Below are 17,154 nucleotides of genomic sequence, written 5' to 3'. Positions count from 1 at the left end.
TGTTCTTTCCCACAGCTCCATCATTCTACTTGGAGGGCCTGCATATTTTGCCAGTTGGGATTTTACATGGCTCCACAAATTTTCTATGGGATACATATCAGGAGCTTGCGGTGGCCACTTCAGCGATTCAAAATTTTGCTTTTCCATCCAATTGTTGACCAAAATCGATGTGTGTTTGGGATCCTTGTCTTGCTGAAATATGCATTTTTTAGCAGCAATACCCATATTTTGAATTACTTTTGGAAAATTTTGTTGCAAAATGTTTAAGTAATGTTCCTTCCGCATTATACCTTCAATTAACACCAAGGGACCAACTCCGTTTTTGTGTATACAGCCCCAAACCATTATTGATCCGCCACCTTGCTTCACGGTTTGCTTCACGTTACTTGGTGACTGGACTGTGGGATCTCTAGTCCAATACCAATAAGTTAAAACAATCACAAAAATTTGGTTTTTCAGGTTATATGGTCAGATGAAACCAAAATTAATCGTTTCGAGTCAGATGGACGCTCTTGGTATTGGACTAGAGATCCCACAGTCCAGTCTTTACATTTTGCTTCGGCATATTTATTCCAGATTATCAAATCGCTTCATATTTTCACAAGCGATAGTCAAATATAGTAGCCTCAAGGTGGAATTCTACTGTAAAATATGCACAAAATATATACATTTTCTGGATCTATTAGTTACAAAAATGATTGTTTTCCAAGCAAAAGCAGAAATAAAAAAGGAAATATAAAGCATATTTAAAGAATATATAAATAAAAACGGCGGTCATATATGTAACTTAAATTTTAGAATTCCTTTAACGGCATTTAAAAATACATACTTTTCGGTTGCCATCCCGATTTCGACACACAAGTGTCGATACTAATCGATAATATATTCTAGCAGAAAAAGTACATCCACCTACCGTTTGGGGGCGCCACAATTCAAGTATAAGTCTATGTATAACTACATATTTATCTACATATGCTTACATGAGTTTTTAAATTAAATTATTCCCGTATTTGATGATAACATTTAGTTCGAAATCTATTGGCTTGAAATCTATGCTGACCAGATCCGAGTAAAAATTAATTTTATTACTTAAATAAATAATTGCATTGATCGAGAGAGATACTTATGCATACGCAATAAAGTTAAACCTATATGTAAGCCCAAATTGTGAAAGGAGATAAGCTCCAGATATATGTACTGTTTTGGAATTACTATGTATGTATATAATAAAAGAAACAAAAACACAAAACAAAACAAAAAGGGCTCTATGACTTTAAAAACGATGCTAAATGCTGATCATAAATATCACGGATATCACGACTCCTCACCACGCCGCTTGGCCTGATTCAAATCGCGCGCCTCCTCGATGGTCGTTGGAAGCACCTTGTCCGACGTCTCGGGAAAGGCCAGGGTCAGGAAGCCACTGATCAGGGCGAAGGTGGCGAACAGGATCTGCGGGGCGTATACGTAGTACTTGGCCTGGAAGGGACAAGGACCGATAGTTAGCTGTTCGAACATGAATAGGTAAAGCCGTTCTAACCAATAGAGGGGTTTGTGGGGCCAGCATGGAACCGATTCGTCCCACCATGGAGCAGAGAGACAAAAGGGTGTTTCGTACGTTGGTGGGAAAGATCTCCGAGGTGAAGAAGTACAAGATCTGGAAGCTACAGGTGATGGCTAGCTTTCCAATCAGGAACAGGGTCAGAGAACCCGCGCGGTTATCTAATCGAAAATTATATTCTAGAGAACAATTAAATGAAAGATCGTGTTCCTTCACCTGCTGGCACTGCGGCAGAGGCGCCCATGCAAATGGCACAGAGCAGCATCGAGGCGCAGAGGGAATAGCGCCTGCCAACGCGGTCCATGATGATCAGGGGGAGCAACAGGCCAGGGATCTGGATGAAACCGTTTAGCATGAAGTTGGTATACTTGTTGCCGCCCAGGTTAACAGAGTTTAGGCTAAGACCCAAGGCGATCAGCGTGTGCGTGAACCAGCAAAGGCAACAGTTGGCTATCCGCAGCGAGAAGAAGACCACGGCTCGCATTATTGGATACTGGCTCTCATTGGCCTGGCTCAGCTTTTGTCGATTGCTGGTCAAGAGATCCTCCACCTGCTCCTCCGGCAGGGACCGCTTATTGATCCGCGCCGCCTGTCGCAGCACATTGGATGCCTTCTCCTCGGCACCCTGACTCAGCAGCCATCGGACGCTCTCCGGCAAGATCCACAAAAAGAGGATCTGCAGCACAGCCGGAGCGTAAAGCACCCGGAGCAGCCAGCGCCAGTGCTGCACTTGGGAAGCCAGGAATCCGAGGAAGGCCTCGCCCAGAGCGTAGAAGATAGTGATGATTGTGGCCGCAGCCACTCGTCTTTTTGGGCCAACTAACTCGATTGCCAGCAGGAAGGCGGTTGGAAAGAGGGTGCTACCCACGGCCATGTCCAGGAACTCGAATACCAGGAACATGGAGTAGTTGCTCGACAGCGAACGGATCACGCCCATTAGAGCACTTAAGGATCCGGCTACAGCTAGCATGGTACGTCGTCCGTATCTGGGGTAGATGTAGATGTTATTAGACTGCAATTACTCTTACCAAACCGAAACTAATTACCGATCCGCAAAGTATCCTCCAAGGGGTATGCCCACGAATTGGCCCACATTGTTTATAGTGCCCACCATGGAAAGCATCCACTCGTCCTCACAGTATATTCCAAACTTTAGAGATGGAATGTGAATATTGTTATTTTATTAGTATTTAGGTATCCAACATTTTGTATGTCTATATACTAAATTCATATATAAATTAAATATATTTATACGGACCAGCCAAGACACGATTTTTACACTTATAAAATCAGTTGAATTGTAAACATATATATAAGAAAAATATTAGTTTAAACAAAACTATAAAATTGATTAAACAAATTTTTAAACCAAGGTACCAAAAAACGGATATTTTAGTCTCTTTACGTTAGGCATTTATTCTCAGTACGCAAATTCTTTCACGTACATTTATTATACGTGTTTATTTGGGTGTAAAGTAATATAGATACTCAAATATGCAATAAATGTACCTACAACCTACCAAGTAATTTGCAAATATTCGTTTTAATGATTGACACTGTTTCATTTACTGCCTTCTGAAAATACCTCCCTCCAACTTGTTATCAAAATAAATATTTCCCACGGAACTTCCGTCAGCTTAAGTATGCGCTTATCTTAGTTTACCCACCTCCGTTGATATGGTCTTTTCCTCGTCCCTGAACTTGAAGTCGCGTCCACAAGTCTCGGATATATCAGTGAAATACTCATGGAGGCAGTATTTTCCAGATGGGTCGGTGTATCCCGTGATAGCCCCAGTTAGGTTAACGGCGTACCGATGACAGCCATCCAAGGCGGAGTTCTTGTATGGGATGGTGAAGCCTAGCCAGTCCTCCTCATAGACACTGCTGGGACTATCGCACTGCGGAACAGTGCACCTGGCACAAATGGGAAATTGGAGATCTGGATCAGCCAATTTATTTAAAGGCCTTTTTGCCTACCTGTGTACCACCGTACTCGCCGTGAAAACATAGGAGATGGAGAAGAACGCGTTGAAGAGCATCGGAACGCAGAGCAGAACATAGTTGATGATCTGATAGCGCCCGAACTGGCCGATCCGGACCAGAATAGCGTCCAGAGAGTTGTCCTCATCCCCGCCAGCCTTCTGCGTCGCCGCCTCCGCGTCCGCATGTCCATTGGTCTTGTGATCGGTCGGCTTGCTTCCATTTCCCTCCTTCTGGCTGGTCATAATGTCTGAATAATATATTTTTACAATCAATTGCCCGCCAGCCACGTGGTGGATGCACTTCTCCTTCTAATCGGTGTTTTATAACTCGCGGACCGCGATCTTTCCTCGTTAGCTTTGGGGCTTATTTATAGACGCTCTGGAGCGTCTCGCTGGGAGCAGTGCCACTCAACGAATGACTTAACCACATCAACAGTGCTGTGTTTTGATTCGAGTCTTTAGTTCTCTTTCGATTGTGGCCGCTCTCGCGTTTCTATTTTTAACCCGTCTGCTCTTCTCCATATTCCCTTCTTATCGGGGTCTTATCAGGCACCAATCCGAAACTTGATGCATCTGTGTGTGTACACGGACACTTACCAACAATGGGAGAACTTCGAGTACCACCATCCGAACGCGTTAAGTTGTATATGGGTTAGCAGATATCAATAGATATCAATGGTTTCGCAGCTATGCTTTATCTCTCAGACGACGAGACATGGTGTCTGGTAGTGGGTAGTGTGTTGTGGTCAACAGCTGTTTTCGCCTGTTAGCTGATTGCTCCACTGGGTCAACAAGTTGGGCGACCTGGCATGTTGGCCGCCTTATCTTACGCCATTTACGTCATGCCATTTACTTTGGGTGTCTGCTTGTCTTGACTTTACACTTGATTTGCAGAAACTGTATACCCAAGTCTAGAGCTTGAATGTCTGACTATTCGATCGATCGGCCGATTTCCGACCAGATTGATAAATCAATGATAAGTTTCAACGAAGCCACAATAAGTTAGACCTCGTGAATTATTGGCGCGCTGTAATTGCTTGATAGATGTATGACACAACCCCTCTGAATAGCCGCCATAAATCTGTAATATCTCGCAGAAAGGCTGGTCATTCAGTTGATAAGCTCCGATTCTAAACGGAATTATGTATGTAGATAAATACCCAACTGAACAAAAGTTTTTTTGTTAAGCCTTTTGACAGTAAGTCCCTTCGCAAAATCAAATGTACATAACCATCGAATAATAGTATGTGTACAAATGTGTTTGATACATTTACAAAAATATGTATGTATAGTTATTAATTATATTGCTGAAGTTCCAAATCCTTGAAGTTCATTGATATCAAGTTATTCAGTATTACATTGTAATACGATTCGTACGTACATATGTAACACTTACAATACAATATAAAATTTTGGTTTTACTCGAACGACTTTATCAGAGAAACAAGTCGAAATGACTAATTAACATAATTAATGGAAAATATATAATTGCTTAGTTTTTGATAATTAAATTTTATGATTCGGTATATGTACTTCATTTTGGGAAAAATATAATTTCATTTGATTTTGGTATACATAGGTTTCTTTCAGAGTATAATTACTGCTAGGGTATATGTGTTTCGGCTTAACAAAGCTAAATTTAAATAAATACATTTTTCGTACACTTTAACGTCACCTTCGTCGATATACTTACGTAATTTTAGTAATGTTTACACATGTGTACACCCTGACATGCAAGGTGAAGAAAAACTACAATCTGCAACGTGTTTGACCACAGAAACTGGGGACGCGATTATTTTGATTAGACAACACTTTTTACGATTTTTTTCTTAGGTATACTCTTATCCAGGGCGCGAGCTTCAGCCAGCGTAGTGGGTAGCACCTTGTTCGTTGTCTCCGGGAAAAACAAAACCAATACCGAGCAGGTGAAACAGAATAGTGCGAATAGTAGGTGGGGCCCATATTTGTAGTAGGGGATCTGCACGGGAATTGATTGGCACTGGTTAGATATTAACTTCTAATCGAAGAGTTACTTACCAATAGAGTGGTCTGGGGGGACAACATGGAGCCAAAGCGACCCATACTGGAGCAGAAGGACAGCATGCAGTTCCTGCAGTTTGTGGGAAAGATCTCGGAGGTGAAGAAATACAGGATCATAAAGCTGCCTGTGGACGTCATTTTTGCAAGGAAGTACAGTGTGGAAGAGGTCACAGGGTGCACTAATCAAGGAAACATTTTATTTTCAATTAACCACGAATTAGGACCCATGCATACCTGCATCCGTGGCAGCCACTGCAAGGAGCAGGACTGCACAAGTGAACTGGCAGGAGCTGAGCGCCCGTCGCCGTCCTATCCAGTTCATAAGTGTTGTAGCCATCAGGATGCCAGGCAGCTGCATAAGACCAGTCATGCTGAAGTTCTCGAACTTCCTGCCACTCAGCTGGGCTGAGTGCAGGCTCAGACCCAGGGCGACCAGGGTGTGGGTGAACCACACGAAGCAGCACAAAGCAGTGCGACAGCCCAAGGCCTGGAAGATCTGACGGAAACTGTAGTGACCCCCGGCTGCGGAAGACTGGGCCACCATTCGGCGGTTTGAGAGGATCAGTTCGTTAAGCTGATGCTCCGACAGTGGTTTTCGGTTTATTTGCGCCACCCTCCGTAGTATGGTCTGAGCGTCCATCTCCTTAGACTGGCTGAGCAACCACCGCACGCTCTCCGAAAGCACGCAAATAAAAATTAAATGAAGCAGAGCTGGGGTATATAACACCCGTAGAAGCACACGCCAGTCGGGCAGATACTTGGCCATGTAGCCCATAAGGGCCTCTGCCAGGCCGTAGGTCAGGCTGATCATGGTGGCCGTCAACACGCGATGCTTGGGGCCAACTAGCTCCACGGCGAGAAGGAAGGCGGTGGGAAAGAGCGTACTCCCCACGACCATGTCTAGGAACTCCAAGCAAAGAAAGCTGTAGTACTCCGGCGCGTATGAGCGAGCCAGTCCTGCAAAGGAACTCAGGATTCCCGCGGATACCAGTATAAATTTCCGCCCATATCTTAATAAGAAAAAAATGTATATCAGCAGGTTTAAACAAGAGAGAACGCAATAGTCGAGTTTCCTGACTATCTTATACCCGTTACTCAGCTATTGGAAGTGCGAAGGAGAGACTTCAACACTGACAGTTTTTGGCGGTGTGTGGACGTTAGAGTCGGCGTGGAAAAAAGTTTTTTGGCAAATCGAGAGATATTTACAAGACTAACAAAAATTTGAAAAAATATCAATACATTTAAAAGTGCGGGCGTGACAGCTTTGTGCGTTTTGTGGGCGTAGCAACATGGGTCAACAAACTTGCGCTGCGTCTATGTCTCTGGAGTCTGCATGCTCAATCTCAACTTTCTTGCTTTTATAGTTCCTGAGATCTCGACCTTCATACCGAAAGACGGACGGACAGACGGACATGTCCAAATCGACTCGGCTATTGATCCTGACCAAAAATATATATACTTTATATGGTCGTAAACGCTTCTTTCTGCCTGTTACTCAGCTTGTAGGAGTGCGACTACGATAGTAAAAGTTTTAACTCTTCGACTGGCGAGTATAAAAAAACGACAACATTTATATATATAAAACATTATACAATGGCATAGCTACACAACCAAACTTACTTCATGAACATTTTGGCAATAGTAAGCGTTTTCTTTCCGGTTTAATAAAACAAAATGTTGTGGTTCCTATACATAGTAAAATATTTTACTCGTAAAGTAAATTTTTTAAAAAAATTGTAACAGGTAGAAGGTAGTATATATACAACTTTAATCAGTTCAATAGCCCAGTCGATATGGCATCTCAAGTTGTTTCCAAATTTTGCCCAACCCACTCTCTATATTTATTCTTTTACACATTTGCATATTTCTTTCGATTTGCTAAAAAAAAAAATTTCGACGACCACAATTTGGAAATTAAATACTTTTGAGGTGGGTTAAAAATAAAAGTGGACCCAATAATATTACGGAACCACTAGTACTTTAAAATGAGATTTTGGTTTTAATCTTACCGATCGGCGAAATAACCCCCTAGTGGTATTCCCACAAACTGTCCAATATTGTTTACTGTTCCCACCATAGACAGTTTCCATTGGTCAGCGCAGAATAGGCCAAACTGTTGTAATATAAATTAGATCATAATACCTTTAAGGTACCTTGAAACCCACCTCACTTGCTATTGTCTTTTCGTCGTCCCTCAGCTTATAGCCAGCATCGCAGGGAACTCGCTGAGCCATATCAAAGCTACTGACATTGCACGAAGGTTCACCCGCGATATCGTTTCGCACGGCGTACTGCTCACACTGAACCCAGTTCCCGTGGCGCTGGGGAGTGGTAAAATTTAGGAATTGTTCTTCATACCTGGAGTCCACTCCATCGCACAGGGTGATGTTGCACCTATAAGGAATTTCCAACTAAAACGAGCAGCCCAAAACAATTTCAGTAACCCACCTATGGGGCACATCGCCAGCGGTGAAGACGTAGGAGATGGAGTAGAAGGCGTTGCAGATGATGGGCAGGCAAAGCAATATGTAGTTGAAGACTTGAAAAGGTCCGAACTGGCCAATCTCAACGATGATCGCGTCCAGTTTGTTCTCTTCCGACGTTTTCGTTGGTTCTATGTCATTCGGTCCGGACATAGACTTCTCCGAAACCACCTCTTCTTGGTGGAGCTTTAGCATGCTGCCGCCGATTTCGCCAAGCGCCGTCAAGTGACTGAGTCCGGCTTGGAAAGCAGTACGCCCGATGTCTAGCGCCCTTAATTGGCTCAGTTAATCACTGCGGAGAAATCTGTCCGCAGGCAGTTTAACTGACGCTATTTCGCATGTTCAATTACCTTAGCACGGCCACAAAAGCCAGAATTTAATTGCCGGAATACGTAGTGGCTATGAACGGCTCTAATGCAGCCGTATTTTAATGCTGTCAGGTTAATAAACTTTCAGCTTATGCTGCTAAAAAAAAATTTTAGCTATTGTAATATAATTATGCTTTTATTGTTCAGATTCAATGAAAGAATTAAAAATATCACTTGATCTTGTTGTTTTTGTCGTAAAAGTGTGCTTGGATGTGGGCAAATAAAAGGACAATAAAACTAATGTTTAAATAGGTTACAAATACTTTTTAGGTTTTTAAAGTAAAGTTCAAAGGAGACTTGGATAAATACAAGTACAAATGCAGCTATAAAGAAAGTACCAACAAGTATCGATCGTAAGTCTGGTTACATATGGCAACTAACATAAGAGCGCGACGAGCTAATTATTTTTACAACCTACAGCTTAGGAGCTTTTTCCCGTTAGCTCAGTTTCATAAATAACCGAAAGCTGGAGTATTCGAGCGTGTGTTTTTCAAACATAATTGTCAATAAATAACGTGCCCTAAAATTACAAAATACATTTCGATCAATCCGTGGCGTAATAAAAAAGCTTTTTGAGTTCACTACTTTCCTACGTTAATATCAATCTCATCGATTTTTAATATGATAATTTAAGATTAAACTAGTTTAACGAGGAATGTAGATCGCCTACAGGTTATACATGGGATTACTAGTAGCGTCGAATAGCTGCGTTCCTGTGGACTCAATCATGGACCTCAGGGCAATACTCCGCTGCTTGGCAACCGCCTTGCGTAGCGTTACCTCAAACACATTGTCCTCGTCTATGTTATCCATCGGCATGTGATCCCTGTGTCCATCTTTTCGATCAGGATTTTTAAAGACAAGCTCCTCGTTTTCATACAAGATACATGTCTCGGCAAATTCCGTGGCGAAATACTGTGCGGTGTTGCGATTTTTAATCGCTTCGCTGGGAAAGCATTGCAATAGTTCTTCAAAGCTCAGCTCAGCCACCAGGTTGTTTAAAATCTCTGTAAAATGATATGCCGATTAATTACGCAAGTAGTTTAAAATTGTAGAAGCTTCAAACCCGTTATATGTGCTTTCCAATTGGGCAGCGCCTCCTGCTTGCTGAGTATTTTCCGCAATAGGCTCTCCCAATGCTTTGGTGTGAACCCGCAAGACTGCAAGTGAACCACAAATAATTATTAAAGAAACCTTTACATATAAGTCTCAATATAATTTGATTTGATACCCAAATGGGGTATAAATAATAATGTAAATAATATACAGTTTTATTACTTATATAATTCACAAAAACATTTAAGCTCGTGAACCTTACCTTTCCATACTGCCACAAAAAGGCGGGACAGAAACTAAGCAGATAGTTTATGGCCAAGTTCTTGGGCAACACGATTACCAGAAAACTGTCTATGCCGATTAAATTGGGCGTTTTTTGTATGAAGGCGAGAAACTCCGAAACGATCTCACGATCCACCTTGGTAGAAGCTAACAGACTCTGTATTTTCAGAGTGAGTGTCAGCAACTCGTTATGCCAGCTAAGAAAGCGCACCTCGAACTCTCCGTCGTCCTTGTTCGGATAGCTAAAATCGCTACGTTCAAATGGCGGAAGTCGGTTCAGATACTGCGGTCGCTCCAACAAACAAGGAATTGGCCGAATGTATACCTTAATGTGGCGATCATACTCCTCTCCCTCAGGCAGCTTATAGTCCGGAATAAAGGGCACATAAATAAGCTTGCCGGCCAACGGATCATTGGGGTTCCTTATAATCGGCTTTGCGTTGTAATTAGGTGCCATTCCCACCATGTACGAAATGCATTCCATTCGCAGGTTCAAAAACTCCTCGTGGCTCGTTTGTTGCTCGACGTCCGCTGATTGCAGATCTGTGATGAGATCACTTAGAGCCTTTAGCCTGCCCATGTACATTCGAAACAGGATCTTGAGACCCTTAAGATTAGTCGCAACCACATCGTCATCAGCCTGAGGCTGTGAGAGCGAGGCATTTGAATTGCGCTTCTGAAAAGGCGAGGACTGTTGTTCCTGCAGCTGGTCGTAGACGATTCGCTGCTGCCTGCCACTGATCGACAGGCTCGCCGATCGCTCTTCGTGTGCCGAACTGGCGCAAGAGCTGGACAGTGACTGGGCATCTGCCTCGCTGTGCAGCGAGGGAACCCGCGAACTGCTACACTCCTCGTCGTAATCGTCGTCCAGCTGTGGCGGTGTTTGCGAACGAATCTCGTGGGCTTGCAAAGACGAGCTTACATCGTAGAGATCATAGAAGTACACTTGAAGAATGTTCACGAACACCTTTTGAGAGGTCTGGTATCCCTTTTGGCCAATGTGCGAGGCGATGTAGTTAAGAAAGAGCTGCAAAATCACGTCCAGCGTCATGCTGTGCTCGATGCAAAGCGCATGGATGAAAGCATCACTGATAGCTTCGAGCAGAGCTGGCTGCTCGTTGGCCAACAAAATGGTTTCGGAGAAGTCCGAGAAAGATACTATGGTACTCGGAGCTGGCGTTCCAACCGGAGTTGGTTTGCTTTTCGCCCCCAACCGTCGACTTTTTCTAGCTCGTAAGCTTGATGCCTGGGAGTCAGTTTGCTGTTGATGGCGTCGCTGATAAATCACAGTACTGTCGTCGAACATAACATTCTTGTTCCGTATTAAAGCAGTGGCTAGGTTGCGTCTTGTGGACTTTGAAACTACTTCCTGCGCAAGCAAATAGTTGGACATACGGCAAGCAGTCACAGCCAGCAGAAGATTTTCATCGGGGGAACTAATTAGTAAATATATTAAATTATATTAACATATTTTTACAGAAATAAGTCAACTTACAGTTTGTCCAAGTATTTAAGGTAGTTTATCAACTCCCCACTTATGGAGTCCGCTACAACAGGTGAAACTAGCATTATCTGCGGGATTTCCAAAGGGGCATGTTTGATGAACATGTTAAGGAACTCCAGCGAAAGTGAAACCTGCTTGTAACCTTGTTGCATCACCCGAGCTGGCGTAAAATACGGACGAACTGTCTGGTTCAAAAAGGCCGACTTCAATCGATCTGTTCCCAAACTGAGAAGGAACAGCTTAACTGTGTAGATCAGACCGGAGAGCTCAGGTGGGTTCACGCTTCCCTCACTGTCCATAAAATTCTGTACGTAGTTGTTGAAAATATCTACCAGATGAAGCTGACACATTCTGTAGAAACCTGTAGCCTGGAGATATACTTCCTGTGTGTTTGAACTGTTCAAAAGTTGGGTGGGTAAGTAATATGAATATAGCTTTATAAAGCTACATTTTATTTATATACATTAAATAAAAGTCGAAAGATTTTAAATGTGGTATATCGATATATGATATAATGAAAAATGATATAATCGAAAAATGATCAGAACATTTTTGAAAATGGTGGGGGACGCTAGAATGGGTGTGGCCAACCCGTTATTGGCATTATCGTAAAATCGTAATCGTAATATCGTAATAATTGGCCATAAAAGGGAGGAGACCATAAAAAAGAGGCTAGGCAACTGGAAGTATATATAGCCTTGCAGTAAGTATGATTTTATTCCTATTGCCACTATATTAGACCATTAGATCGTCCGATTCGCCCAGGACCAAAAGCCGAGTGGAACTGGCAATGTCCGTCCGCATGAACGTTAAGACTTAGCATGCAGCTTCCAGACTTAGACGCAGAGCAAGTTTGTTTCCAAATGTTGCCACGCCCACTCTAACGCCCACAAACCACCCAAACTTTTGGAAAATGTTAATTTTTTTTCTTTTTATAATTTTGTTCCCCAATTTCTACCGATATTCCAGAAAATGTTGAAATTTCTCGTTCATGCTTTCACTAGCCGAGTAACGGGTATGGATAATCGGGGAACTCGACTATAACATTCTCTTTTGTCAAAACTCAAAAGTTGGAACGTTACAGTTTAGAGCGGCGTGGGGACACACTGACGCCCATGCTCAGATCGACTCGGCTAGTAATCCTGATCAATACCTGTTACTTGTTACATACTTTAAATCTAGGTTGGGCAAGCTCAAGTGTACATATATACCCTTGCAGTTAAAAGCAGGTTGTAAGCCTGATGCTGATCAACAAAATTGATAAGAGGTTTATGTTTAAGGTCCGTACCGTATTGAGAAGTCCGCCAGTTTTCTGCAGTTTGCCATGAACATTTTCCGAAGCCGCTGCTCCCGTTCCGCTCCCAAGCGCTCGCCCTGCAGCGTGAGACCTAATCGCAGCATGACATGCGCCTCCTCCATGAGATCGTAAAAGTTAGAGCTGCTTGCACTGCGATACGATTCCGCAATGCCTTCAAGATCCTCTACGACGCACTCCACTCGAGGTACTTCTAGATTGTACAGCGTCCACTCGTTGGTCATCGTCGAGGATTGGACTGCACTGCTGCTCCTAAGCAGACTATTGTGTTTCGCCTTCGCTTCGGCCAGTAGGCGTGCGGCAATGTTTCTCTTGACAGCTACTACTTGAGTGCCAGGAACCTCGCCCATGCTTCGCCGCTTGTGCTGCTCCAGAGCTGCATTCGTGATGAGCACGAGCTGCTCTCGGTTCACACAAACGAACTGAACATGCATAAACGCTGCCAGACCCACAACGGCGATGGGGGAACTCACATCTGGAGCTGACTCCTCTGGAAACAAACAGCCAATCGAAGGGTATTCGAATCGATTGTGAAAGAGCTTGTGACCAATCCGTGAGGTGTGCGTTTCGACAGACTCGGAGGTCACTGCATACACGACATAGTCGTTGATTTGGACCTGGATAACAGGCGCCGTGAAGCTGTAGCTGGCCACAGGCTTTTCATTCTCACTATACCACTTCCCTTGCGCAGAAAACTGGTACAGAAAGCCGTCCACACTACTGGCCACCAGGAGGGCGTGTCCTATGCACCTCTGATGCTGCGAAGACTTAAGTGTCCTGCGGTTCACGTGCTTAAAGGTGGTCACCGCACTGGGCACCTGTTGGTTGCCCATGTCATACTCATCGTCTTCCTGGTCTATTTCTTGGCTGTTCCTTTGGTAGATGGCCTTGAGATCCATACAACGAAAAATGTCGAGAACACGCTGTTGATTCTCCGAGGTCTTCATACAGATCTGCAAAAGCTTGCGCACGTCATATTGCACCGACGCATCATCCAGATGACTGCTCCCGGCTATACCCCTCACATTCATTGCCTTAGCCTCGTTCACGAGCTTGATTTTAATGTCTGCAGCGCGCTGAGGGCTAATGGTGATATCCTGGTTGTCATCCTGACTTTTTCCTCCTCCGTAGTCTGTAGTCTCGTCCCACTGAGATCGCAATTCCGGTTCAAATTCCCTGCCGTACGCATTGTTAACTAGCTTGGCCACGTTAAAGTCTAACGGTGACCGTCCAGGCAAGGCACCATTTATGACAACCTGTGCTTTTGCACTGCTCGTCGATTGCAAGGAGTCGCTCTCGCAGCTCTGCTGACTGTGGCTGGAACTGACTACGCCCCCACCTGCGCCGCTGGCACTAGCCTTACTACCCAAGCTTAGGGATTCCGAGAGCGGCTCGTCTCCGCCACCATAGTCATTGTCCAGACAGCTCACATCCTGCCCTCCACTGGCTCTGCTAGTGAGTGCATCCACCACCTTAAAGGCTACGCAGTATCGATGACTGAGACAGGCGATTACGTTCTCCGCTAGACACAGACGCACTGGCACGAAGTTTAGTTGAACGAAGAACTTAAAGGGCAGAAAGTCGATGAAAGCGAACCTAGGCTGCGTGTTCTCATGAACGCACTGGGTGTATTCGTAGAGGTAAATCCGGTCACGACTGCTTACAATGATGTTTCCCGATGTCTGGCAGCAGTGCACCAGCTCCGGCGGACTACGTAACGGGAGCTCAATCACATCGATGCTCTCCACCAACGGCGTCTTGGGCGTGGTCATCGAAGCTATTCGAATGGTAATGGGCAGCTCGTTAAGCCGACTGTCTGGGAACTTCCAGAAGTTGGCGTAAATGCGTACGAACATCTTTGTATCATCCTCGGAGCAGACTGTATTGCTGTTGCTGCTTGATGTGCAACTAATGGTGGAGGAGGAATGCACCGGACTGCCCGCCTGTTCTTTTTCAAGAGTAAGAAGGTATTTGCCTATAATAATATACAGCTTTAGTTGCTTTTTGGAGAGATATTGATATTTACCCACCAGCTTCACAGTAAATAAGTTGCACCACTTCGCCCACCGTAGCCAGCGTGCTCCTGCTCGGCGTCCTCTCATCACCTGTCGTGGTGGTGGATTCTCCTGCCGTCTCATTGGATTGACCAACATCTTCCGGTGCCGTTCTCCTGGAGTCCTCAGACTGGGCCTGCTTGGCACCTATATCGTAGATCTCGATGAACTGTTCCGCACTACTGATGGCTATGCGGTTGTTCCCGAGCAGGCTGGCCGCCAGGATGTCACCGTTTAGGGCATACGTCTGCTGCCTAGCAAAATTGTAGGCCTGCAGGATTTTCACCATGGTGGCTCACTACAAAAAAGACAAGGGATTCCTTCAATACTCAAGAATTGCCAACTACGCCCTCAGCTTAGTGTAGTGACTTCATCGCCGGACGTACACAGAGTGATGGTCTCACCGTAAATTAGTCACTAGAGCAAAGAATTCTCCGACTGAGAGTGGGACAGAGAAAGGGAGAATTCCGAATGACAGTGGATTGGAGGACCGCTTAGCGGGGCTCAAGTGGTTCTTGTTTGGGCATGTGAACCATTAGCATAATTGTGCGCTTATGCTGGGGTCAGGGATTGGAAGAGTGGTTGAGTGAATGAGGGCCAGGTCTAGCGCATATGGGCTAGAGCTAAAGATGGGCCTTTTAAAGAGTGAAGCAATAAAATTGAATTAGAGTTAGCAGTAGAATAGTTTGGTATGCACCACTGGTGCTCACAAATATCTTTCGGGATTGAATAATCTACGCTATTAGGAGTAAAACAATTAATTTGTTAGTGTCTTAACTGAAGAAATAATTAAAACCGTGATAAATACATACATAAAATATTATATGTACTGCTATTCCGAAAATATCACAACTATTTAGTAATATTAATTTTAGTCAACTTAGGCTCAGTGAAAACATAACATCCGTTACTCTATAAAGTACTTATATTCTTGATCATGATTCCTTGCCGAGTAGATCAGGCCATGTCCGTGTGCTCAAATGACCGCTTTAATCTAGATAACTAGAAGCAGCGCCACAAAGCGCCCACAATCCGCAAAAAGCTGTACCTCTCACATTCTTTAAACGCTTTTCTTTCCAATTTCGAGGAAATCAACTATTGCATTCTCAATACACCGAATACAAATAATAACAAGTGCGAACGGTATAGTCGAGTTCCTCGACTATCTGATACCCATTACTCAGCTAGTGGAAGTGCGAAGGAGGCTCTTCAACACTGACAGTTTGTTGGCGGTTTGTGGGCGTGGGAAAAAGTTTTTTGGCAAATCGATGAAATTTGCAAGACTAATAAAACCATGGAAAAAAATTAAAAACATATTCCAAAAATTTGGGCGTTGCAGTATTGGGCTATTTGTGGGCGTTAGTTTGGGCGTGGCAAAAAGTTTTTCTGCAGATCGATAGAAATGTACATTAAGGTGCTCTTTTTCATCACCATCTATATTTCAGAATCAAAAGTATGTAAACGAACTTGTGGTCACATCTGGTGCCATGAAGTATCACAATAGGTCAGTGCTGCACCTTTCACTTCAGCTGGAAGTCCTGCGGTGTCGTTCGTTTTGACCATAAAGTAAACAGACAAGAAATTAGGTCACGACAGTATACAAAAACACGCCTTTCCTGATTTCCGCCGCCCACTACCACCGTATTCCATTGGCAGTAAAGTGAGCCCGGGATCCCAACCCCGATTCCGAGTAGCTATACGTGAGTTAGCCTAATTAAGCCATTGGACATACGCTGAACATACACTCGGAGAATCAATCAAAACAGCCGGCAAGAAGGAGGAACCCGGAAACGGGGTAGCCGGAAATAGAGCACCCTACAAGGTTGGACATTTATTTCTCGTCGCTCAATCAAATCAATAAATTCCGCGCCCATAATCCGTGCATTAACCCAAATGAACTTGGGAAATGAAAAAGCCAGGATAGGAAAACGTGTGTGGGAGGGGAAGGGGAGTCACCAAAAGACGTGTATGTGTATGTCAATTGCATTTCGGCAGCGGCTTATAGGGAAAAATCAATACCTAAGCAATTTGTTAAGTGCCGCTAGCAACTTGGCTAATATTTTACACATTGGCAATGTCTTACGTATAAACTGGTTTTAATATTCCACACAGGAAAACAGAATAGACGAGGTATACGAATTTTTGAAATGCATTATTTTACCGCTTCGGCGTAAGTGTTCGAGCAACTTGTGTTAACTTGTCATATGCGGTAGTTATGCCGCAATAACAATACTTTTCGTCGGACCGCACATTTTAATATTTATTCGTTTGTTTATATTTTTACCGAGTGAGAAAAAACAAACATAAAAATGTCCAATATAGTGTGACCAAGTCTTGCTCTCTAACAAATATAGGGATATGTGAATTAGGTATAGATAAGTATTTTTTGAACTACACTTTGTTTACTTCTACTTTAACGAATTACTAACTAAGAAATTATTTATATCAACGAAATATAAAATCCTATACACAGCTACTTGGAAATTTAGTATTAAGATCTTTTCTCTGA

At 43.7% G+C, this 17,154-nt stretch overlaps 3 protein-coding genes across 4 annotated transcripts; all 3 read right to left on the bottom strand.

The window, feature by feature from the left end:
- Positions 1–1,064: 1,064 nt before the first annotated feature.
- Positions 1,065–4,377, bottom strand: LOC122616281 (organic cation transporter protein-like). The gene is made up of 6 exons (XM_043791682.1): positions 3,539–4,377; positions 3,229–3,475; positions 2,608–2,711; positions 1,778–2,547; positions 1,541–1,722; positions 1,065–1,479 (listed from the first exon to the last, which is right to left on the bottom strand). Exons 1-6 carry the CDS (start codon positions 3,784–3,786, stop codon positions 1,315–1,317), a joined length of 1,716 nt encoding a protein of 571 aa, XP_043647617.1. The 5' UTR covers positions 3,787–4,377; the 3' UTR covers positions 1,065–1,314.
- A 777-nt stretch (positions 4,378–5,154) lies between these two features.
- LOC122616568 (solute carrier family 22 member 3-like) lies at positions 5,155–8,558 on the bottom strand. The gene is made up of 8 exons (XM_043792065.1): positions 8,417–8,558; positions 8,032–8,358; positions 7,749–7,977; positions 7,593–7,696; positions 5,818–6,593; positions 5,581–5,762; positions 5,383–5,521; positions 5,155–5,323 (listed from the first exon to the last, which is right to left on the bottom strand). The coding sequence occupies exons 2-8, from the start codon at positions 8,259–8,261 to the stop codon at positions 5,253–5,255; spliced, it is 1,731 nt and encodes a 576-aa protein (XP_043648000.1). The 5' UTR covers positions 8,262–8,358; positions 8,417–8,558; the 3' UTR covers positions 5,155–5,252.
- A 542-nt stretch (positions 8,559–9,100) lies between these two features.
- LOC122616567 lies at positions 9,101–16,967 on the bottom strand. Of its 2 annotated transcripts, none has more exons than XM_043792063.1 (7): positions 16,729–16,967; positions 14,622–14,943; positions 12,565–14,566; positions 11,268–11,672; positions 9,753–11,208; positions 9,501–9,594; positions 9,101–9,441 (listed from the first exon to the last, which is right to left on the bottom strand). In XM_043792063.1, the coding sequence occupies exons 2-7, from the start codon at positions 14,932–14,934 to the stop codon at positions 9,101–9,103; spliced, it is 4,611 nt and encodes a 1,536-aa protein (XP_043647998.1). In that variant the 5' UTR covers positions 14,935–14,943; positions 16,729–16,967. The 2 variants fall into 2 exon arrangements, with proteins under 2 accessions (XP_043647998.1, XP_043647999.1); XM_043792064.1 differs by having other exon boundaries at positions 16,807–16,967.
- Between the last annotated feature and the right edge of the window lie 187 nt (positions 16,968–17,154).

The sequence above is a fragment of the Drosophila teissieri genome, chromosome 3L, assembly GCF_016746235.2.
Source record: "Drosophila teissieri strain GT53w chromosome 3L, Prin_Dtei_1.1, whole genome shotgun sequence".
NCBI lineage: Eukaryota > Metazoa > Arthropoda > Insecta > Diptera > Drosophilidae > Drosophila > Drosophila teissieri.
Note: the sequence above shows the minus strand (reverse complement) of the source record. Positions and strands in the feature narration are given on the sequence as shown.